At 44.2% G+C, this 25,631-nt stretch overlaps 2 protein-coding genes across 2 annotated transcripts in view; one reads left to right on the forward strand and one right to left on the reverse strand.

Moving 5' to 3' along the window:
* Positions 1-526: 526 nt before the first annotated feature.
* T265_12986 (hypothetical protein) lies at positions 527-24,312 on the forward strand (the record flags this gene model as incomplete). The annotated part of the gene is made up of 12 exons (XM_009166600.1): positions 527-713; positions 3,117-3,227; positions 4,849-5,052; positions 5,443-5,944; positions 8,887-9,280; positions 10,365-10,749; positions 14,010-14,153; positions 16,091-16,313; positions 18,116-18,429; positions 23,497-23,607; positions 24,096-24,192; positions 24,237-24,312. Coding segments are annotated over 12 exons (2,745 nt in total), but the record flags the coding sequence as incomplete, so codon positions are not given.
* T265_12987 (hypothetical protein) overlaps positions 23,451-25,631 on the reverse strand; it is a gene marked incomplete at both ends in the record, with an annotated part of 11,589 nt that continues 9,408 nt past the window's right edge. The window contains one exon of the mRNA XM_009166601.1: positions 23,451-23,611. Coding sequence (XP_009164865.1) covers positions 23,453-23,611 — 159 coding nt within the window. The remainder of the gene's footprint in view (positions 23,612-25,631) is intronic.

Raw genomic sequence — 25,631 nt, forward strand, 5'->3', positions numbered from 1 at the left:
AAAGGCAGTGGTAATTCCTGGGACCTTGAATTATCGCGTACCTCTACATCCAATTTTTTTTAGCTTCATGACATTAATTCACAGACGCGTGGTGCTATGAACGTATGTTAGGCCCATTCATCAGCCAATCGAAGTTCACTTCATTTAGGAAAATTTCGTTGATATGACAACAATAACAGAATGATCGTTTACTGGGTCGAAAGCATCTGAAATTTTCGTTGTTCTGTTTTCCTTGTGGGGTTCAATTAGCCATTCAGAAACCCTGAAATTCTCCCCTCTCCGTCGCCTCATGGAGGGGCATTGTAATTTAAAAAAGTTCGTTCCGTCCAAATTGTTTCCTCCGTGGGGAGGTCTCCTGTTCAGAGTTGTATTTAGTTGTTAACTCTTTTCTAGCTCACTGAGAGTTCAATGACTGTTTTTTATGGGTAGAAAGTCACTGGTTCAACTAGTTTTACCAGTCGTATCTACATTTCTGTGCTCATAACTACTACAATATTTTCGTCACTGCATTCTCGTTTCCTCATAGGACTAAGGCACTTGTGCTGGACATCCTTACTGCACTTTGCCTCATAGAAGGCGGACATAGTAAGGTGCTTCATGGTTTCGATAGACTTCGGCACGTGATGGGCGAGGGTCTGCGTTTCGAACTACTTCTGACTCTATTTCGCTGTCATGAAGGTTTTGATGCAGAACAGTACAACGCTGATTTTCCGGTGAGTTTTCTTCTTACGTTTCCTGGCCTCAGCCTCTATATTTTATAGAAATTTTCACGGGGAGACGCGAATCGCTGATGTGTCCTGTGTGCCATGCGTCTACTGATTACAACATACCTGCAAAACATGGTGCGTAAGTGCGTACTTGATAATGAATCTGGATGACCAGAGCTACAAAGGAAGCTTATCCAATTAGTACGGCGCAGACGTCTTCTCAACAAACGTTTCCAAAAAGAGCTCTGTGCATGCGTCTACTACAACATACCTGCAAAACATGGTGCGTAAGTGCGTACTTGATAATGAATCTGGATGACCAGAGCTACAAAGGAAGCTTATCCAATTAGTACGGCGCAGACGTCTTCTCAACAAACGTTTCCAAAAAGAGCTCTGTGCTTTATTACAACCCCTTGTTGGCCAAAATCCACAGGGAACGGGCCATAACGACGCGAAACTAATGCAGTTATAGTCATACTGAAGCTCTTCACACAATAATCTTTGAGGATCACGCAGTTATTCTCGCATTTGACCAAAGAGCCCAGAGGTCACTGCGCCTAGTGGACCCTAATGGTGACACTGTTATCGCTTTCTAGTCGGATTACCAACCTAATGCTTATCTGTTGTGCACTAAACATGGTATGGCTCGCAAGTGATTCTGATGACGTCTCAGTCCGATGTGATGCTCAGATTTGTTTATTTCACTAGTGGTAGTTTGCCTGAAGATCGTAGGGCTTTTCTACTGCCTCCATTCCCTGTCTCCACTTTCCAACAGGGTGTTTATTCTCTTGATTATGCGACATTTGAGTACCAGTATTCACTAATGTTGATTCTTGTGGTGGCTGTGATGGCATTGGCTCTAATGGCATTTTGTAATAATTTTCTCTCTCAAACAGTTATTGCGGACGCGTATTTGGCTGCTCAGATAATTGTGCCTCTCGGTGCGACCCCTCACTCAGAATGAGGCTGGTATGAATGTGTCCTAGAACGTTTCAGAACGTCCTAAAACCAACCAAGTAACTGTTCTGGCCGTTCGGATTGATGATCTACCAGATAATGACCCCATATAAGATATAGGCAAATGCGTTGTGAACATGTCAACGCATTTGTTGGTAGCTTCGGGATTAAAAAAGTGGTTTAAGGATTTCTATCCCTCCAAGGCGGCTGTGTTTCAGACCTAAAACATACGAGTCACCGATGATCACATCAGGCGATTCTAGTGCTCCAGTCTGAATCCCGCCTGAATTGGTGTACTAGACGTGTTCAAACAAGGGCGGTGTTTAGCAAGATTTAAAAGACCGTGTCAGTACACGCGAACACCTACCTTCAGCATTAGTTTCGATCGTTTCGAAACAAATAATATTTGCTGTCAAATCGGACCTAGGTCAAAACCCAGTCCAGTGCACAAGCGTGGTCCACCGCCGCGTGGCAATTAAATCGGCCTCGCGGGACTCCTTATCCACGGATCCCTTGCGTGCTTGAGTTTTTGGAAACCTGTTATAAGTTCCCATTTAATTATTGCTTAGATTCCGAACACAGCCTGGCGCAATCATGTCCTTCATGAAACGTGCTTACCTATTAGAATCACCGACCCGTTGTCTAAGTCGCGATTCACCCAGTCGACTTTTTTATGCACGTTTGGCTCTGTGATCTTGTTAGTGCTTCTTGGATTTTTGGTGGGGCATTCAGAAACACACAGCGGTCGATGTGAATATCAAACCGATCTCGGTTCCGGTAGTGTGCTGTGGAGGAATTGGACCAAGGCATTGTGCGTTAGACTTGCTGGTGTCGCTTCATCTTTCTCCGTAGAGCCGTTCTAATTATACCTGTACACTGGCGATGCGAACGTTTCCAGCCCCCTCGTAGTTCTAGTTCAGTGATACCGTAATGTTATAAACAAGAATTTTCCACGAACCGTTTCTGAGGTGGGGTGTTTTTCATGACAATTAATCAAAACCATTGTGCGAGCACCGGCACGCTGATCGGCCAGCTCTTGCAGACGTAGGACTAGGCACACATACAAAGATCCACATAGACCGTCAGTTACCGGTACTGCAACACGGGCCACGTTACCTTTAGAGTAGTGATCACAGTTAGTGACTCGAATTCCACCACGAACGTTCAGTCCATGTTTATGTGCATACTCGTCGTTGGCAGTCTATTTGCAGTTTTAGGCAATCATTGGAGGTGGATCGTTGGCGGTTTCATTTACCTTAACCTTGTCTTCAGGCTCGTTCGCTCCATGTCACGATACACATCTGAGGTGTTGGAACGCAATCTTGCGCTGTTCGAACAAGTGCTCATTCCGTCTTTTCCTCCTAACCCATTTTATGGGTTCATTTTAATCGTCAGTCGTGCTAAAAAATTTGAGACTACTTCGTTTTACGTCTGTAATCACACTGATATCAGGTGGCTTGTGTTCAGTTCTTCAACATCGTCGTCCACAGTCCTGAAAATATCAATCTTCGCGTCTACTTACAACACGAGCTCTTCCTTCTCGGCCTGGATGACACGCTCAAAGTGAGTTACCGCATGCCTTGATTTCTTCATTCTGTCATTCAGTAAATCGATGAGTCCTCTTCCGGAAGCCTTGTGGTAATGAGGTGTACTGCAAACATCTAAATTATATCCACTTGTGTATCTTGACTGACAGCACTTATTGCAAGAGTTGTCTTACTGACTGGTGTCGAATTCTTACTGTCCGCTTTTCGCGGACAGACGCACTGCAATGACATCGAACGGCAATAAGTGTTTAGAAGCGCGATCTTCAAATTTGGTAAAAAACTTACTCCTTCCTGGTTGCATTATTTTATGGCCCACTAACCATGTGATTTGTGGAAGATATCTTCTTCTCTGTAAGGCTGAAATCATAAGGACCAGTTGTTATTGTTTCTTAACAAGCGTAGATGAATGTGTATATCTTTTTGATGTAGACGGTCTGCGTTGGCAACATGCTTTACACATTGGTGTATACTTTTGGTGATACGAACTACGAGAAGCTAGGCAACAACATGGTTTGCGTTAAAAATTGAGGTCAAACAGTGAGTGCGCCGAGATTTCGGTTTTCTCCTATGCTTCTCAAAATTTCCCACTCATCACTTATGAGAGAACTAATTTCTGCACATACTACATAGACGTGGTGTACAAAGGGATGACAAATTTCAGTTGACAAGCTTCACTAACCTCATCGGTCTTGTCTGCAGGACAGGGGAAGGATCAATGTTTTTAGCCGATCCAGATATGTAACCTGACAAACTTAGATCATCCTCATTTGATGCGCCGTTACCGGTCTGACCAGCTTACTTAACGAATTTCACAGTACTCAACACTCCTACTATTTTCCGTGAACATAATGAAAGGTTGACGAGTGAGCTGCTGATAGCCATCTCTACCAAGTCCGCATTTCGCCTTTGTGATTAGATCCTTCAGCATACAGTCAACATTGTTGTAGCGGAGGGTCCAAACTCAGACGGGATTGGTGAATAATATGTACGAGCTATGACAAAATCCGAAAAGGCGATAGGTGACTTCTCAGTGGAAGGATTATTCCTGGATTTCCTCCGTGCTGCTGGATGGGACACGCGGGTCGCACTCTGTTTTGATGTTTCACCGGATTTACTCAAAGCGGACTACATGACGCTCGTTTCATCCACATCGAAGACGTACCTCCGACTTTTTCGGTTTTCTAAGTGCAACCTTCCATTATTTAGAGATACTGCGGTTCTGGGAATCACTCTTGGAAGGTCTGCGTGCAACGAGATGTAATATTCCAGTTCTAAACACAGGAAAACTCGTAAGTAAAAAAAATTTCGAACGGCTACTCACAAGGTATCTCGTCTCTAAGTCTTGTTGATCAGATGCTGCAGTTGGTCCTAAAATTCCTGCTTGATTGTTCGATCCGATACATACGTGGGGGCGTAAACAGCCTTCAGTCAATTTGCTGGTCTTTACCCGTAGATGGTTATACTAGTGAGGAATTCACACATCTATTTCAGCGGAGTGAATGTGGAACTTGAAAAGTGGCCCTTGTTTAAGAATAGTCTTCATGTAGGAGAATTTATGTAAATAAATGATTACTTGACTAGTCACCAATAGTTTGATTTATAGCTTCTCCGACGTATGCCTTTATTTCTAATTTCAGAAGCTTCGTTACCGCTTTGACGATCGTTTAAAGCAACATGTCGAGGCCTACCTAGACAACCGCGTCGATTGTTCCCTGTTATTAGAAGATGCTGAAGCTAAGGAGGCTGCTGTCGCTGAGCTCGAGAGAGTGGAGGCTGACTTGGTACATAAACTGAACGCTGTCAAGGAAGCTACACGCGTCGAACTGGAGGCTACTTTCAGAGTACGTTGTTTGTTATCCTCTTGTGAATCACGGGATTGTACTGTCCACCTTTTCCCATCGGGCCCGATTTTGCTACAGACGCTGATAGAGCGTCCAGTTGTGACGGACATCAGAAGTTACACACAGCAGACCACCCTATGACGTCTTAAAATTAACCTCGGAAGCGCAATACAGTTCGGAGACTAGCTATCCTAACATATCTGTCAATTTATGCTGAAGGGAATTGCTTTCATTTTGTGGATCCGCTTTCGCTGGTGGATATCACGAAGGAGTCCCTAAAAGTTAACTAAACGATTTCCTTCATATAAGAAAATCTTTTTGCTAGGTACTCCTCAGAAAGTATCCTTCGCTGTAATTGCCCACGATGTTTCGTTCATCCCACGTTCCTAGGTCAGAGAACTGGAACTGTCAAACTTGGTGGATTCTCTCCGGATTCGTATTCGTGACCTGAATGTTTCATCTTGGGACCGCGAAAATGCAATCAAGAAACGTATGGAGGAGCTAAACCAGGCATTGAAAGCCTCTCGAACTGAAGTAGCGTATCTGCAAGCAGCAGTTGAGTCGATCAAATCGAAGTCTACCAACGTTGGTTCCGAGGTCCATACTGCCTCAATGGCGACGTCAACTAACTTCGAAGCAGATGTGCCCGCAAGTTTGGACGCGAGTGATTCCCACTGTGAACCTCCTCAGTTGGCAAGTCTAGGACTTGGTGCTCTCCGTTCGAATTCTCTGGATGTGGGTTGTTTGAAAGCATCTCCTCATTTGACCAATGGTACTCCCCCTCCAGGTTTGCTCATGGAGGACGACTTGAACAAATGCTCAACTGATCCATCTGGGAAGAATGTGAATGGTCCACAAAAACCCGTACGAAAGCGTCCGCAGCCTGCTTCTCGTAAGCTCAGTTTTTCTTTGTTTCTCAAGCTATTTCTATGTTTTCTGTGTGGTAGTCTTCGCTCTCCAGATATAATACCCTGACTGCTGTTTTTCGGTGTTGCATTCCTTTTTTAGTAAGGTCAGATGGCTCTCAGTGATGATATCGAGACTACTGCTACACTTGAAACAAGCTGAGAAACATCTTTGATGTTGTTTGAACTGGCTCATGGTAAGAACAGATCGATACGCTCTTGATGGTTTTTGTCGTGACTCCGGAAGTTGGCCAAGATTAAGCTTTAGTTTCCCCGTGGAAGCTCATTTTATTGACCAAAATCACTGCGTTTCTAATTAGTCTGCAAGCAGTCTTCTTGGACGCCATTCTGGAACCTTGAATTGGCTGTTCGAATTTGCCTGATAATGGTTGGCTCGGCTCCTAAATGGCTCTTTTGTAGCTTGTATTAGACGGCCATTGCTTTTTGCAGTGTCTTGATTGTTCATTTGCACTACTGACTAAAACGACCGACGCTTGTTGACCTTCGATTGTACACTATGAAATAACGGTATGATTTGTTGGTATCTGTTGAACCGGATTCAGATAGTTATTGACTGATCATGTTGCCCCAATAGTTTGTTTTAAGCATTCAGGTGGGCCATGCTGAAATGAACACAATGCCCCAAAATTTGAATAGTTCGGACAGAAGTTTGTCAACAAATGAGGTACTATAAGTACAGTAACTAAAATAATAAAATTTTACAAACCTTGAATCGTGGGATTATGACATCTTCTGTGCTCCAGGTTAGGTACTGCAAGTTCCAAATGAGATCCTCTACAAATAGGTGGGTAGGAAACAGTACGCTTGCCCAAAGCTCATGCCGATTCAAGACAAAATTGTCACAAGATGATGAAGCCCAGTTGTTTGTATTAAATTAGGATTGCGATGATAAGGTCAAAGGGTGGTTTACTTTCAGGTCAGGAGGGCATAGGCACAAAATGCAAACAACAAAACGAAGAATCCCGTTCCACACAACCAGAATATCAGAAAAGAATTGACACCTCGTAACTTGTTGCAGGCTGTGCCCATCGCGGCCTACCCTTCAGACCAGTTCTCAAAAAGGGCCATGTTGGTCGATTTTTGAAGCTGCTTAATTGTAGGAAGCCAGAGGCAATCTGATTCAGTCACTTTGTACAACAAGCTTTTTACACCACTTTTACGCCACTATTATCGTTTATTTTTGAAGAGTATGACCACATACCCAGGGTTAGCAGTGTGATTGTAAGATTGTCAGTATATTGGCGCTCGCGTTGGTAGACATGCAGAGAAGCTTCTTGCTTCTTGATATACATACTGGAAGCTACTTTAGTTGCTGGAGCTAGTGTCAAATATTCTTGATGCACTGTCTTAGGAATGCTCTCTGCTCATCTTGTTTTGTTTCGAAGTAAGGTGCATCAGTTTTCCATGCTCACACCAGACTCAATTGTCTACTAGCATGTGGTTTCATGCTGTCATCCAGGATCATGCACACTTGCAGCCCACACAAATCAGGGGTAAGTGGCGCAGCAATCTGAACTTCTGTGTCAATCACTTCTCTCTGTAGGTGAACGCTCAGCATCGGTTCATGTAACTGACCATACCAAATTTTGTACACGATTTCCCGGAAGTCAATGTAGCTCTCTTTGTGTACTTGGGACAACTGATCATGCGATGTTGCGATCCTTCATGTTCACCTAACTGTTTAGAAAACGAACTTATCTGGAGGACTGCTTTACGTGGGCCGGAAGAGACTTTATGTTATGTTTGCATTCTTCTGGTTAAGCCGAGATACTTAGTTATCACGACTGGCTGCCCTATTAAGCTTGGTCAGCCCATGTTGTTGGCAAAACCGGTTTCCAGTGTAGTTCCATCCAATTAAGCCTGCACGTGTTTTGTTTTCTATACGGAGGCCTTTCATGTGATACCCGCTCTCGGTTAGTCACTACCAATCAACGAAAACCTTCTGTCGAGATAACATCAATCCGGCTGCTCAGGATTGCTTCGGGCGGACACTGAACCTATGCTAACCATCAAACAACTCCCTTTATCGTATATTTCTTGACATTGTTAATAATCTGCTTTTATTCAAACTGGTCACCCTTGCTTACTTGTCTGTGTCCACGTTGATCATTCAGGTGATCATGTGGTGTCACAACACCTGTTGCTTACCGTTCTGGCTTATCTATCGGTGCCGATTACTTTAGAGTATCTCGAAGTCTCTAAGTTTGCGACGCAGGCCAGAAAGTCAGTTCCTATAGCCGAAGAGATAGCTCATTTGCGATTGTTTTTTATTTTGCCTCATGTTGTTGTCGATGCAACAGAGCACAACTAACCATAAGCGCCACCCGCTCACTTAGAACTTTTGACTGCATCTGATCTGGATCCAGTTTTGCAGGGAGATTAGCGGTTGACCGGAAGGTCCGTATTTCAAACTCAATCTTGTATTTTCGATTGCTCCTCTCTGGGCTATCTATGCCCCTCGTGGCTTTTTCGTTGCATTGCAGTTATGCACCAAAAGCTTCACCATTTTTTAATTTTTCTGTTTACTTCATTATTTTATTCTTGCCTCTGTTCGATTCTCAGGATAATGTACTCATGTTTTTCAATGAGGCCAAATGGGAACTCAGACTGTCACTTAGTGTCAGCGGACTAGCTCACCTTTCATGAATGCCATTCACAACCATACTATCTCATTACAGAAAGAGATGTCTCAAGTTAGAGCATCAGACAGAAGGGTGATGTTGGAGTTGAATGGGCGCCCCATTGGTATCCTACTTTAGCCTGTTTTTGTTTTGCGGTTGTTAAAGTGTGATAGTGTCACCGAATTCGGGATCTTCGCCCAAACATTCTACTGTCTTTCACAGTATCACACAAAAACGTGTGCTTGTGATTATACACACAGGGAAAGTTTTCTCTGTCCTTTCTTCAGCCTTCAGAGGTTCACAGTTGAAAGCTGCTGACTGTCCCGTAAAAGATTTATCCGCTGTGCGGCAACTTGCCTTGAACGCCACCAGCGCCCTTTCTCAATTGCTACAACGAACGTCCTTTAAAGACCCCGATTCGTCTGCCAGTTTTGTTGTCCCACCGATCGGATGGAAGCCGATCAACCGTCGTCAGTCTGTTAAGGACAGTATTTTTGACGGTGCAATATTCCAAAAGTCACTGAATTTGTATCCGCTTAACGTCGGTTCTGAACGAGTGGATGACCTATGGGCCGTTTGTTCGGTGCACTTAACCGAACCCTGGTTGAGTGCTACCCAGCGGTGCGAAGCTGTATTTGTCCGTCACTCAGACCTGTGTACGGCACACAGTGGACAGTCAAAGTAAGTGTTCTTACGTCCACCTACTCATGACTTTGTTTTGTCCTAGTTTCAGTTTTGTAGGAGTTCTGGTTTATGAAGCGCTTGAAAATCTCGATTTCAGTCAGTTTATCTAACTAGTTTAGTTTGTTAAGCATCGCCTACACCAAACCAGACAACTTGGGTGAGTTTATGTTCAGATAAGCAAACTTCAGCACATTTTTTACGTGGCCTACTTCTTAGCCTATGTAAAAAGTATTTTCGCCTCTATCTGTTTACTTCTCAATTTCCTTTTCCGCGGTGGTCTGAGAGCATATCTTCATTCCTCAGATGTCCTCTCCTACAGCTAGAACTTGATGGACTAAATATTGCTTGCAGTTTATTCCTACTAGAATTTGGCCCTGGCATTGTTCAATATTCGGCCGAATGTGCTTTAGTGATCTTACATCTGTGGCATCCTACAGGACAAGACGGTCTCATGATCTTATGGCCGACTAAATGCTCGTAGCAGCTGGACAGTTCTCTTTCAGGAGTCCTTATGTCACCAGTCATCCAGATTTTCGGATTTCCAAACCGAACTCTTTCATCCGGCTGTTTGGTGCGTTATTTCTATTGTTTTGTACATTTTCCTCCGCCGGAGTGTTGGGATTTTCGCCCCCCGTCTTCACCTGGTCTGGCTCGCCTGTCTAATCGGTGCACTTGGGTGCGTGTTCGACAGAACTGGTATTTAATACTTGCTGCTCCTGATGTTGGTTCTGTATGGTGTACGCAAGAATGGTTATCATCCGGACTTGGTATTTTGTGCCCTGACCCACCAGTTAGGGTGTCGTTCGTTCTCACGAATTACCCAAATGGCTCCGTGGTATGTAACAGCGACCGTACTCCTGGTCAGCTTAACCAAGTGATGGGATCAAGAAGACCAACATATCGTTGAAAGGAATCATGCAGTGGAATGCCATGGGAATAACCAAGGACTAGGCACCAGGTCCATCGACAATAATGTTCTCTATTCTACTCTTGTTTATGTCTGCTGTATCCATGAGTATCCAAGATGTTTGCCTGTAGAAATGTTCTTCTATACCATGCTTATCTGTTTGTTGCCTTTCAGTTCCTCGCGCTTCATGTGGCTTGCTGAAATGCAGCTTGTTCACTGTGATATCGTACAACAATTAGTATCCTCCGACAGTGTTCCGCTATCCTCCATTGCGGATTGCGAATTGTTTCGACAGTTGACTCGGTTCGAGCTGGATTGTGTCGTTGCACAGCGGTTGTTGAATCAAATGAGAACCGAATCAGAACTAACTTCCTCGGATATTCGAAGTGGCCTGTTCGCGTTGCTTGAATCAGCATTCGAACAAAAATTCATTTATACTCGTCAAGCACTGGAATTTTATCCTACGGCTGCTGAGAACCGTTGGTTTCTGACGGCCTCTTTTCTGCACATAATTCTGTTGAAACAGTTGTGGCCAGCAGAACTCCAGCGCATTACTGAAGTGAGTCCGCGTTTCAAAGAATATTTTGATCGAACACCATCAGTTCGGCGTCCTTGGGCTGCATCCGTTCGGTCGGCGTTCTGTTGAAGAGTAGAGGCTATTCTCACTGATCTTTTGCTTTGTAAATGTATGAACTCAGCTGCCCGCCGATTGTTCACGGGATACCCTAGTGCGTACGAATTGGGCAAAATGTGACTGTAACGCAATAAATGGGTAGCAGTACGTAGTGATTTTTCAGCTGGTTACTCCATTAAATTGGCGTCTTGTCTTCCTGTCATCCACTTCTGTTCAACTACTGTATATCGCTGTATATCGCTACGGCACAATCGCATTTCTACTTTGTTCGTTGGCCTTCCATTGACGATACACCTGTCGACGTGTAGCACAACGCACCGTCGTTTTTTGTATCCGATACTCGTGATACGATATTCCGGTTTTCAGGGGTCCTCCTTGTCATTAAAGAAGGCATTCTCGGGATTTGTTTAAAGTCAGTTTTCGTTCTTTACCATCGGAGAGGTTCATACAATTAGTCTTCTTACGCCTAAGGAACATTCCGTTAAGTGCCGTCAGACAGACAGTCAAGACCTATGCTCCTAAGGATGTGTGAACTGACAGAGTTTAGGTACGTGAGAGACTATTTCCGTCTTATTCGGATGTGTCCTGCATGACGGCCGTCGGAAGTTTTTTTCACGACATTTCACTTCAGTTTTCTCATACCATAGACTGTTAAGCGCAAAATCGAAGAGTTTATGTGGTTTCTGTAAGGGTCTTTTGGTTGATCAGTATGACTTAATTTGGAGTACTTTATATAATTGTCTTCGTGGCTGAAATTATCTGATAGGTGTTGCGTTGTCAGAATGGCTAGGGCTTCATTTTACGGTTTCACCGTCTCATTGAATCGGTTTGTGTCGCTTTCGTGAGTCTTGAACACAGTTCACTCGTGCTACACGTACTCCTGGTTTGGGAAAAATCCTGAAAAAGGGGGATGTTATACTGAATTCGGTTGGATGGCGGGCCCTTTCCTCAAACGATGAACGAAGTGACAAGTGATAATGATCACAAGGATCAAGATAACTAAGTAACTTCGTTTTACATATCAAGGTATCATGCTTCCACTTTATCCCAGTAAGACCGTTCACTTCGCTAGCATTTGATTTACTCTATTCTCCTCCTCGACTACTTTGTGGGTCATGAGTTATGCAGTTGTTCTGGCGAGTTTGCTGCCAATTAGTCCTTTCTGTAAGTTCTGGGATAGTGTTTGAAACATGCTTTACCCATTAGTGCACACCTTATGTTGATGCATCAATCAGTGTTACAAGATCATCTTTTTGCTACTGTTCTAGCTAACGGTCACCAATCTTACCCGAGAGGGGTGCTCCTGCCTGGATGTCTGTTCAGGTTCGTACCAACAAGCTAAGCAACAACATTGGTTTACTAGTCGTCACATTGGCGTCCAGATTTTGGGTCATGCCGAACGGATTTGTGCCTGGCATGCTCTCAGGCGTTGTTTCCTATTCCTACACACTTGAAAGCCGCGTTAATATTGCGTTTGTCCTAAATGGACATTATGTGATTCACCACCGCCGCCGCATAGACGATGACCAGACTGAGCAAGAAACTGTCTCCATTAATAACACGTGTGGGAACTCAGATGTAGGTGGGGGGATATTGTGATCACTTCGCGCACTGCAACAGACCGCTGTTTACAAATAGTCCACAAGTTCGCTCCTTTTTTCTAGTGCTACACTGGCGCCCAGCTTTAACGAACATCGGACTATTACTGGCTGTGTCAACAGTCCGAAGGGAGGCAGTATAGTTCGGAGCTGTCGTTCTGTTTGGTGGGCAATTCGGTTGCAAACGTTTCGCCACCAATCGGCGTCTTTAGTGCTTAGCAATGTTTTAGTACTTCGTAGTTTACCAATGCGTCGATGTCAGTGTGCTTGGTCACTACTAAGGTATAACGCACCCCTGAATTTACCACACAATATTGTCACCTCAATTGATGACGAGGCATTTGCAGCCAAACTTCCCAGCCCAGCGAACAGAATAACAGCCATCTGTGCTGCCCAAAGCTACCAGTATTCCCCTTGACCGTAAGCACACTAATAGCCTGTTGGACTGGTCATAACGGTCAACTCATGGTGTTGCACTCCGCAAAGGATGTCGCAATCCTGCACTTTTCTGTGAATTTAAAGACGTCCTTGTGTATCGCTTGCTTAATTCTTCAGTTTGACGGGACGAGAAGCGTAGATGATGACGGGTGCGGATTTGCGTCAGCTCTTGTTTTCAGAATGGTCGAAAATCAGTCTCCAGTGAAAATCAGAGATTGACCAAAATCCGTTGCTGTAGAGGAGTTCTGCTTGATTGGCCAGTGATTTTGCAGGACTTTTATTCACTAGAGTTTTATCTTATTAATATTGCTGAAATTCATGCACAGGACAGCGTTTATATTTATCAGTTTCTACGGTTCACTTTTGTCAGCCAAACTAGCGAAATTTTGTTTTCATCAAGCTTAAGGAGAATAAGATGAGCACAGCGACGAGTGATTGGTGAACTCTGGTCACTCACTGTGGTTTGCATCCTGTTGGCTATTTGAATGCAACACTCGATGAGCGCATGCCCCAAAAACACATTTTGGTTAATAGAAGATATTTCTTCCTTATCGCAGGTTGAATACCTTTGATTATTGCTCCTTAACCTACTTTACCGTCGTCGCTCTATGCGGGAGAATAAGCCAGCATCCTGAGTTTACAGAATCGTTTGGGATTTCTCCCTAATTACTTTGTTTTTGCTTATTTACGAGGAATTGCGGATGTTCTTGAAGTTCTATCCACATTATCCTGGTCTCAATGTCCCTGCCTTGTTCTGACGTGATCATTTAGCCCAGTCCATACACAAGGAAAAGCATCTGACTTGAGCTGCACTTGTGATAGATCCCGAAAGTAGCCTGTCTCCGCCTCTACACCGCCTTGAAGGCCGTTCGTCCGACTTATTTCGCAAGCTCATTCACTGATATCGGTATCGAGTGAGTGGAACAGCAACCATATACTGTCCCAGCTAGACACATAAGCGTGTTTCCTCTTTAGTGGAGTGTATGGTTTGCCAATACTTCTGTGGCATGACAATCAGATCACTTGATACTTCGATTGAAATTTGTCATATCTCTTTTCGTTATCATTCTCGGTCAAGCTTCTTCTGACTGGGACCTTTTGTCTGGTGGGAAAATCCTCTCTATCATAGCACCTTCTTACCCCTCCTAGAGCCTGTCCGCGCTATTGGCTGGTTGCATGAGCATTCTGGTGAACCCGAAGCTTCCGATCATCATGCGCCTCATTTTGGAATGCGCCTCTCGTGTTACTGCCAACTGGAATATGGAGGGTTTTCAGTTACAAAGTCTGGATGTTGTAAGTCTTTCATACCATAAAGAAGCTCAAACAATGCAGTCACAGACCCTCGCGTTCTCATGTTTGCATGTATCTGAAAACTTAGCAGGGAATGGTGTGCTGTGTATGCCTCTTGATTTGCTCGTGTGATAGATGGCATTTAAAATGAGATATGGTGTGCCGGAACAGTGAGTGGTAATAGTCTTTCTAATTTTTTTGTTCCCTTATCCTACAAGGTTTGTTTTGGATTTAATCGTATAGGCTCTTACATTTCCTAGTCCTCTTTGTTCGTGACTAAGGGCACTCTTCGTCCTGACAACTAAGGACCATTATTTAACTTGTCAGTATCGAACATTTGCAAGAATGTATCTTCGCAAGCAAGTGCATCCAAGAAATGGATAGGAGGTTCCGGTCCCGTTTCTTATTGCATCATGTGGAAGTAAATGATCTTGTTAGGCCTTAAGTTTGATCCTTCTTAGGAGGGACAATAGTTCGTACAAACAGGTGAAAACACAATCTCAAAGGCAGATTCATACACAGTGTTTGTCTATTCTTTTCGTTTCTCCAAATTTCCTAAGAAGTTCTGGTGAAAAATTTATGGTTTTCCGCCCACGATAGATATTTTTGCACAGAGTGCATCGTCATGATAATATCTTTCTCCAGTTCAAGCAGCCCATCGCTATAGTTGGATGCTCTTCTCAAGTATGCGACAGAAAACGTCTCTTTCCTACCTCAAGTCCGTTGGGTTAGTGACCCGATAGATGATAGGAAGTTTGAAGTGATTGCTTTTTATTACACGAACGTTAAATCGCACAGAATAGTGGACTTCACTATCAAGAGATCTCTTGTGAGAATTCGAATGGAAATGTCAGAATACGAATAGTAGTTATTCTTAATCAACAGCTTTTTAGTTTCCAGTGCACCTAGCTGCTTGAACGTTGGTGACCCGTCCCAGAGTTTGGAGCTGGGTATCGATCGAAAACTCTTCTATAGGTTGAGCGGAAGTGCCGCCCTGGCATAAGCTGATGAAGAAGTCTGTATGCACACCGATGGATTGATTTGGAGTAGTCTCTTATAGTTTGGACGTCGGAGATCTCATAAAGGATATGCCGTATTGATGTACCGCTGTCATAAAAAAATAACCAGCATCTATCTGTCATGTTAGTGACCATTTTTGCAGATTCACGCGCCACCTCGATGAGGTGCATAACAAAGTTTGGGATGTAATACTGATGTCAGCTTTCATCTAGCTACCGTAGCAATTTGAATGTATGTATGATTATTTTACACGTGTATATCTCGTCAAGCAAACAGAACCTCATCGCTGTACACAACTCCTCATCTACTGCCTCTGGCATTCTGTTTTCCCTCCGGTTTGGTTTGTGTCAAACTGTTTTTCAAAATATACATCCCCTCCAATGTTTTCGTTCCTTCCACATTTCATTGTGTGGATGAATCATCTTTGTCCAACTGGGAATAAAATCATCCTACGTGCTGGCTTTCGCCCACCACTGAAGCGGTCGTTCACACGCATCCACGGGATTTCGATCTTTTTGTTTGACAATCGGGATGAATTGCGGTACACATCTGTCTCCGAACTCATGAATCAAGGTCCTCTTACCCTGTTTGCCACTGTGTACTTAACAGATGAGAATCAGGTTCCGGTTGTAGTTTTTTTATCAGTGGTTTAAAAAGAACATAGGTTAGTTTAAGTTTCCTTTCTTTTCAGCTGACAGAACGCAGGGAATTTTTCCCAACCTTTCTGATATTTCTTTTTGGCTGCATGTTTAACTTTTTTACCGATTGCTTGCAGTCGACTAACTCTTTCTCATTCTTTTAAATTCCAAGCCATAACTTCATCTCTCTATAGACGTACTTCATTAATTCTTCACGTGGGGCGCCAGCATTACCTACAAGAAGGAGTGTATTTGTATCCTGACTGTCCGTTCTTTTTACAGCTACTTGATTGGACCTTATCTGGCCTAACAGTTCACACAACCCCACTTCAACCGCCTGCCGACGGTGGACCACCGGCATACTCCCCAAGTATAGCCGTAAGTGAGAAAACAAGAAAGGCTTCAATATCGTTCGTGCAATCATTTGCTCTCCTGGTGAGTCGAGTGGCTCCAAGTATATTGGATTGGCCTAGAGACCTCAGTCACTTGGAGGCAGCTTCCAGAGGTGAGCCATTCAAACAAATTGACAACTTTCTTGTGTTGTGTGGGGCAATTTGAAGGTCAGTTGGATCGGCCAATTGAAACTCATTGAAACTCAGCCGGCTGTTACACTTGCGGCAGTTTATTCCATTCTTTTGGGTGGTGACGCTGTGAGCGCCCATTAGCCCCATTTTGCACTTACGTGTTCGTTTTTCCTTCCTACGAGTTCGCTATCGAGTCCGCCTTCGAACTTCGATTCCAACTTCAGTAGCCGAAAATAACTGGTGCTCGGTTTCTGAGCAGCTATTTCAGTTTACGTTATTTAAGCTCCATAGTAAAAAAAAAGATTGAGATGGTGAATGGGTCCAATTTTAGCATTGAACAAACTCCAAAGAGGCATACGTTTACACAAATCGAACTAGACAATAGGAATACAAACTGACAGCAAACACACCGTCGGCAATAGCTGACATTCATACTTTGTAGTGTTTCTAGTTAGGCACGCGAGGGAAGGCTCATCGGAATCCCATTTTAGGAGGAAGGTAGCAGCGATGTCACCTAAGACCTTCCTGACCTCTTGCATTTCCTTCCCTGAGGTTGCCTGTTGTTTTGTTTCACTTCCAATTTAACGCGAAGATCAACACTGCTCGTTCGACAAGTGGCATCAGCTACAGGCAACGTCCTAGAATTGTTTTGGTGAAATAGCGGTTACGCCTCAGTTCAGTTATCGGTCCCGCCTTCCGAAGCTAGCGTTTTCAGCGAAACAAGCAAAGCCATATACAGCGCTTCGTACTCAAAATGTATGCATCATTAACATAGTGGAAATTCGAACGCCTTCTGGACGCGAACTTGGCAACTAGCTTTCGGTGGATGCTGGAGAACTATTGAATATCGAGTCCATGTTTTCGACCACTCAGAACTCACCTTGACCAACAGTTGGGCCTTTTCACCACGTGTCCGGTTTATTGGCAACCGCAACACCTGTTAGTGATAAGGCGTAGTTACCCTTGTCTCGCAAACCTTATCGCCTCCTTTCTATTGATTCTTGGAGAGTGCGCCAGCTGAGTGTCGATACAAGGGAGTTGGTCCACTGCCAGATCGGCGCCTTCAAGCTATGGAACATGGTATAAGTCATCTGAGGATGAGAAACCACCTAAATAGTTGTAATAACAAGTATAGTCTGGGTACGAAAATCGCCTTCAGGATCAACATCAATTCCGCGTTTTTTAACCTTATTCTTCTTTGGGAGTGGTTTTAAATGAAGGGTTTTGGATGCATCGGTTTGCGCAGTTCGCCTTTGTGGGTGCGAAAGATGCCCTGTGTGCACAGGACTCTGAAAGATCTTTTTTTGATCACAGATGTCTTCGGAACAACACACTATTCGTCGCCAAGTGCTTTGTTGGCCTGAATCTTTTAAGAGGATCTATTATTCGCTGCTTAGTTCCGTCATCATGGGTCGTCGGTTGCAATAGTTGTGGCTCACTTTGCACGTCTCTGGTGTGGCTCGCAACGAAAATTGGGCGTTCAGTGTATGGGACGCCGGAGGGTGAAAGCCCTCACAAAGAGACTCACCTTGGAAGTAACGGTACTTCTTCAACTAATTGTCAAGAGCTTTGAGATTGTATTTTTGTCAACAAAGATAAATCTTCAGTCAGTTAGTTATCGTTTCAGAATGGTTTGGTAAACCACCGATCGTTTATTTAGTCCATCTGAAAGATACACTTTATGTACACTGAAGTAGCTAATCTTATATCGGTATTCTATTCAGTTTTCTTCATACTACGGTCACGCCTTTGTGGTCCCGCTTAACTTTCCCTTTCATCTCAGTTTCTATCACGGAGATCATTGACCGCATCGGGTTGCTTGAAGCGGTGTGTAAAGTATGGCACACACTCTTGTCGTCTGATTCTCGCCTCCGAGAGCTAGACACCGAAATGCGCCCAACTACAGGTAGCCACCTGTCCTGTGATGTCGTCAGCACCCAGCTGATTCAATTGCACCAAGCTGCCGATTCCGTGGACGCGGTTGTTTTTTCAACTGCTCATTGGCTTTTACAACTACCGTTACAGACACCCTCTCCATCATCTTCCATGCAACGCGGGTGGTTAGCTCCTCTGGCTCGGTTCGCAACTGCTTTCGAAGTGGGTGTTTTCTTAAGATACACTTGCTGTTTTCGCGTACATGATGTTAATTTGATCTGACAGAGCGCAGTCAATATATTTTTGGCCAGCTACAGGGTAAAAAACTCCAAATTCTGGCGTAAACGGTGAAACATAGCTAGAAAGCGTCCCAATGCAATGTTGTCATGTGTGAAAGTACAATCCAGTTCGAATGCTCCTCCGGTACATCACCATTCTCTCATTGGTTGTTCGCAGCGTTAGCTGTTTTTTCTGATTTTATGTTCGGTTGGAAGTTTTTATACGACCTTAGAACAATTGAAGCGGGACTCCAAATGTTCTGCAACATCTGCTCGTCGGTCTCTGGTGCAAACCAGCTGTCTTTTTCTGACTTCAGGATTTCTGATATTTTTGTGACCCGGTTCCATTAGCCAGTATGGAGTTGTGTGCAGATCGATTGGATTCATACATATACCGTCCGATGCAACTAGAATACCCATACGTCATGATTTACGAGGAATCGATCTGATATGAATTTAACGTGAGCAGCTCGTTCATTTTATTTCTGCCAAGCATTTAGTTTCATTTGAGTTTCTACCCCTGATCCGTTGTATCCCGTGCGCTAGGCTTACAGTTTCAACTGGCTGCGAAAACTCATCAATAACTGCCGTAATCGTGTCCGTGTTTAGACGCATGCCTGGTCTGCAGCTTCACTTGATTAGTTTCATTGACTGCTTGGGTGTGTAACAAGTCTTTCACCTTCGACCGGAAGTAAACACCAACGTGGGTGACCCTGTTAGATAAATAGTGACAAATCTGGTTTGACTGAAGCATCATATCACCTCATACCGTTTGTCCTAGCAGGAAGTGAGCTGGTAGTTAATTCTTTTTTCTTCAGATTTATGTGGCGTGTTTAATCCACAGTTTTTCACTGATCTGTGGAACGGCTGTTTCCTCAATAAGCAGCGGCTGATTGCCATGGTCGGTTTCTGCGCTTTTTTAAGGCATCGGTGGAGTTCCACGTGATCGCTGTAGCCAAGTTCACCCGAAGATGATATGGTGAAACGTTCGGTGTTCCTCAATTGAGGAACGCGGTAAATTTCGTACGATGTGAGCCTTTCAGCTTATCCGTTCGCTTAAAAGATGACCAAATATGCAGAACAAAGTATCGACTGAGGCAAATGCTGAACGACAGAAAGCCTGAATCCACTCGTGGAAACACGACAGTTCAAAATGATTATAATGCACTAAATATGGTCCATTGGCAACTTAGTTGCCTTTTGGGAAAGAGGCTGCTTTTCCTCTTCAATCTCGTAATATGCACATATATAAAATTGGCAGTGGAGATTGCAGCTTTGTTTGCGCCAAAAGCTGTAACGTGACCCTGCAAGACCCTAATTGTTAGAGCGCGGAGCCCTAGTTTGTTACTGTGGCCTCAGAGTCCCTGCCACTTAAGTGATTTTTTTGGGGAAACTCGGTGGTAATGGCAAAAATTAATATCCGAACTCGTTGGCCGGTTTCCGATATAGAGGGGCATGCGCTGCCCAGATGTTGTTCTGAAATGAATTTTTCGCCTGCCCAATATATCAGTCTATCCCATCCAAAACTGCGATTTTTATTAGCTTTCTTGACTCTTAGCTAGTATACTATGAGCCTCGGGTGTAGCTTATGAACAGACCCCCAAGACATACCCTTCATTGTTCGTGGTCATTGTCCTCAGTCAGAATCGTAATTTCTAGCCATTGTTTGGACCCGTTAGTGATCCGTGACTTATCTCGTCGGACCTGTTTCCTTGTTTACGCCAGGTCAGATTGGTCCAGATCTCAACGCGGCTCTGTGCAAGCGATTCGTTGTTTTCTCTACGTATCAATGAGTGTGCACTCGCGTCACTCGTTTGAACTGTCTCCTCTGCTCTTGGTGCGACTATTACTAATTCGCGCTCCCGTTTGGGGCTCGTCATCAGTTCAGATTCTTGATTGTGCAGGAATTCGAACTCCTGACCTGTAGCATTGGAGCCCGATACATCTCACGGTTAGGGCGCAAGCCTACTGACGGAGAGCTGTGTATTTCAAATCCAACCTTCCGTTGTCGTTGCCTGAGCTCGGCTAACCTGACAGTATCTCAGCCTTTGTGCTATTTTCGGAGTGCATGGCAGCCGTGAACCGAAAGGATGCCGCACCTAAACATGATGAGCTTGTTAGCAACGTACACCACCATACAGTTGAGTCACTTATCACCTTTGAGTAGGTGGTATGGTTGGTTGGCCTGACGATGAGCACTGTGAACCCGTGATACATTCAGCTTCCTACTATTCCTCTGCTCTTCCTCCAGCAGCATGGTCTCTGGATAACTTTTCACGTGAAAAGTAGAATGCCTGAACAATTTGAATTTAAAATTGTACAACTTGTTTGTTGATAGCCTTCATGTGTATGGTAACTGAATTCCAAGCATCGATCGGATTACCATTAGTTTGTGACGTTCATCCACTGAGAACTCACTCGATTGTAGTATTCGTCTCTCCGCAACGGATTTTTCTGTACGTCTTTAGGGTGGGTAGCGATACTAAGGTTGCACAGTGAGACCCATCTGGTCGATCTCTGAAAACCTCGAGGACTATCGCTTCGTGAGGTTAGATTACGTATGGAAGAGAATCTTGGAGAATATTGACTTGCTCAAATACACCTGGTTGCCCGCTCCTTACTGCTAGCCAGGATATCTCATGCCACCAGAAGAAAGCACCAAGGCTAGGATGCTGCCAGGTTGCCTAAGGCTAGACAGACGCAGATGAGAGGCAGGGGTCGGGTTCGAACCACGGACCTTCCGGTCATTAAATTCGCGCATTAGCCACTGAACCCATCTCGCAATTTAGCTAGTGAGTGACAGCTTGTCTCGTTTTGATGGAAACATGTGGTATCAATCGGTTGAGACATCCGATTGCTCTTAAGATTTTCGCATGGGTGGCCATGGTAGACTCGAGTTTCGCGCAGATCGTTTATTGGGCGCACCACGGCGATGTCAAGTCGCTGATTCGCGACTGTATGAGATGTTTGTGGGATCGTGCTCTAACTGACGCCGTTTTGGATACCGCTTATCGATTGGCAAATGTACTACTTTGGTCAACAGCCAAATCATTTGCGATCCGATGAATTGACGCTTCCACCAGTTGCTTTTACCACTTATTTACTACACGCCAATAGATCCTGTTTTTTCTATTCAGCCGAATTAACTGCAGCAATGATGCACCCGTACAAACCTTGTGACAACAGTGCCGCGGATGAGTGTTTGGGTGCGCGTGTGTCACAGAGGTCGAGTAATATGAACTACCCTATTGTCATGGTCTTTTTCAACGTCTAGGGGAAGTTAGGCTGTCTCCCGATAGGTCTCAAAAGCAGTCCCACGAAAACGGAAGATTCGCCCATTGACCCCTTATTTCATTGATGTAGAGTGGTGGCCTAAACGGTTGGTGTTTGATGGTTAGAGATGTCGAGATTTTTCGACATTCCTCTGAAAATACAGCCCTATAGGAAATGCACACAGTCAGTTCTCTGATGTCCAGGCTCATCCGAAAAAGTGGTTAGTGTGCCTAACAACCGTTCATATAGAAAGCTAAGATTATCGACAGGTCACCCACTATTGATACGCCCATCACATGGTTGGTTGGGCGGTTTTTGGTGGTTTTCTCCGTGCGGGGTTTCATCTGCTTCAACTATGAGAAATTCAAAAACACTCCCTAAGGATGAAGTCCTTAAATTAGATTGTCTTGTGGGAGAAGGTGACTATGTACCTACCGAAAACTGTGTAAAATGAGTAGTTACGAAACATCTGCGTGTTGTTGACGGCTGACCACTATTTCAAGTTTCTTTGTTTATATAAGAAAATGCTTCAGTAAACCCTCCTTGTTCGTCTCGTTGCTATTCACAGTCATTCATGCAGTAGCTAGGTAAGTTCACCTTTTCTAATTCACTCTAGTTACACGCTCATCCCAAATGCACCTCACTTCCTTTCCCAGTAGCTATAACCCAACTACTCAAATGAATTTCGGTCCGCTTTCACGTTTTTACTCAACACCATCGAATAGTCGTGCACACGAGAGGTTTGTGGACAGTAACGCGCACAAAAATCTCGTGTGTTACTGTCCTTCCTCCTGGTGTATCGAAAACTTGCATTCCGAATTCAGTGCGCTCTATGAAGTGGCGACGGTCGAGAACGCATTGCGAAGGTTTTACCCTGCTCCCTGAACTTTTCAATCTCACGATTTGTGGACGATCCATAGAGTACCTTTGTACTACGGTTGTATCTCCATCTGGAGCCAGAAACTAATCAAGGTGGCCTGTTTTGAGGCGAAGGCAGTGTTATTAAACTGGTCTGATGGGTGGTCGCTCCAAGGCGGATAAACAATATCAATGTCCAATGATCTCAACAAAACCAGGTTGGGTCTGACAGTTGTATGGCGGTATCGAAAAGCATCACGACTCGTATTCACATACTGGTTTCGTCCGTCCCAAGGCCTGACGCTCTCGGGAAATGGCTCGTCGTTCGTCCCGAGATGCGCGAGGCATTGTATTCGAGGACAGATTTCAAGCAACTAAACAGCAGGTATCAAACGGAGAAGTTAGCACCGCGGACGATTTACCGCGGTGACCGCCTCTAGCAACGTCTGAATGAGGGACGAGGTGAGTAGTTCGAGTCCAAATAAATGTCAGGCTGTCACGGAACTGTGACCAACAGCCAGATGCACAAAATAACAACTATCTGCAACTTGGGCAACCGATCTAAATTCTGTTTTCGCTTGTTTGCGATGTGTAAAAACCGATTGATTGCTTATATCCCACAGATTCCACCCTATCATCCAACTAGCTTTTGCGGCCATTTTCTCTGGGTATTTTCTTGTCCTAAGCAATGGCCCTAACGGCTGTCTCAAGGCTCAGCGTTTTCACCATATGGGGCGTTTCGGTTCTCGGGATTTCTATAAATCCATGATAGGAAAACGGCTAGTAGTAGGCTGTCGTTCATCCCATGCGGTGTTTTATCCCTGCGGGGTTTGTCACATGTCCATTTGGATTACCATCGTGCGTACGTTTTCACTTTCAGCGCTGTGTTTCCGAATTGGGCGAGAACCTTCATGATCTTTGCACTGCGGCTGAAAAAGGTGCTTCAGTCGACACGCCTCATATGCGTGAACAGCGCCGTCGTCGAAATGAGGTAACTGAATTTATATGTTTGTCCGCGTGTTTGATGAAAGTCGTTTCACACTAGTCGCTGCACCTACTGGTCTCAAGCAATTGCAAAGGCCTCTTGATTAGCTTAGCTGCTGATAGGAATTTTACCGTCCGATGCTTTTAGTCTCGTGCCTGCTTGGATGCATTGTACGTATGCATTAAGATCTATTCACCTGGCTAATGTCTCGTACTTGTATGCTCATTTTAGTTTGTCCTAATTCACCAAACTGTCTAAGTTACGGATAAGGAGGACATGACCCTTTGGCTACTTTGTACCCAATTGAGTGAGCCTTGTCTGTCCCCATACTTTCTGCTGTTCCGACAAAACGGCTCAGATGGTGCTTTTCAGCTACCTTCGTTTTCTGTTTATCAGGTCTGTATGCCTCAACTAGATGGACTGTCGTCTTTTCTATTTTAAATTTGGGTAGTTTTGCCTTGTGAATATGTTAACAATCTCTTGCTTTCGTTCAGCCTCATGCACATGGGGGAGGCAAACGTGAGCATCGCCGTAAAAAACACCGCACGCGCCAACTGGATTCGGACGGAATTATGGACGACATACTTGCTGGTAGGCCTTGCTTTACCCCCATGATCACATCTTGTCACTTTCAGGTCTCACTTCTCAGCCGCTTCGAGCCGATGTGCATGTGAAAAGAACGGACTCAGCACCACCAAAGCATTCTACCTGATATTGCTTAAACATCCTGGCTAACTTTTGACTTGTTTCTGCGCAATCATGATTGTTTTTCCGTATTCACCCTTTTTTATCATTCCATCTTGCACTGACAAAATATCGCCCCATCTAATCTCCATTGTTTTTATATGCTTCCCGTTTGTTTACATGCTTGTGGGTGTATATCACACACCCTGTACCACCATCTTCCTTGCCCACAGTGCAATTCATTTTTTTCAGTTTCGATGCCGCTATTTTTTGTCTTTACTTAAAAAAATTCCTAATCAGATTCTTGCGTTGCATTGCCACCGGGGTGAGGCAATAATTTTGGAAGGGGAGAGCTTTCCTTTCGGAGAACCAGTTTTAGCCCCCAGAAGTTTGTGTGTAACTTAACTTCGGAATTCCATTGAACCGTTTAAGATTATTTAACATCCTCACAGAATCCAATGTGTAACATTGTAACACTACTTCATCATTATGAGGGCTCAGTGGTAGATCGCGAATTTACTGACAGGAAAGGCTGTAGTTTGGACCCAACCTCTACATCTTGACTGCTACTGCAGTAGTTACTGGTAGTAACTCATTCCTTGAGTTTCCTTTGGTGGCATGGCAGCTGCACATCTGAGTGGCGTTACGGCTGAAATATTATTATTACTATTATTAACATTTCACTGTTGAAATCGAGTCGAGTCTGTCTGACTGTAAAGCAATTGCAGAAGCGTTATTTCTTCGTAGTGGCATGCTGGTGGCTGCACGGTCAACATGAGGTTCAACCTAGTAATAATGCCAACTTTCGTTTGCAAGGATGATGAAATTCAGACGCTGATAAAACTCCTCTTCTTGGGGCTATTAATTAAGCCACTCTACTAATGAGTGCTGGCAGGCTAAAGAATGCGTTTTTATTACGAAGCGATTTTAGAATATTCCGCCTTTAGGACGTGTCGTGGACGTAATGTCTTCCACAGTGCAGTATGAGCTCCAGATAGCCCGTTATTTGTGGCTGAAAAATGCTTATCAGACCTGTTGTCTCCGCTCAGTGGATTGCTCCTGCCTAGGATTGGCGGTGTATCAGTCCGTGTACTTCCTTCGAGTTTGACAGCAACCACGCACCAAAACGGTGCCATAACTGGGAGATTACTATTTATTATTACAGTTTCGTATTCACGAATTTCAGAACCTATAACACCATTGTTGGTTATATATTTGTACGCCTGCTTTGGCCTTTGTTGAAAATGGTGACCATGGAGTTGATGTCTTGTTACCCCTGTAGGAATGATTCGCCAGGCGACGTGCGCTACGAGTTTATTCGTATATATATATATATATATATATAT

The sequence above is a fragment of the Opisthorchis viverrini genome, assembly GCF_000715545.1.
Source record: "Opisthorchis viverrini unplaced genomic scaffold opera_v5_28, whole genome shotgun sequence".
Lineage (NCBI taxonomy): Eukaryota > Metazoa > Platyhelminthes > Trematoda > Opisthorchiida > Opisthorchiidae > Opisthorchis > Opisthorchis viverrini.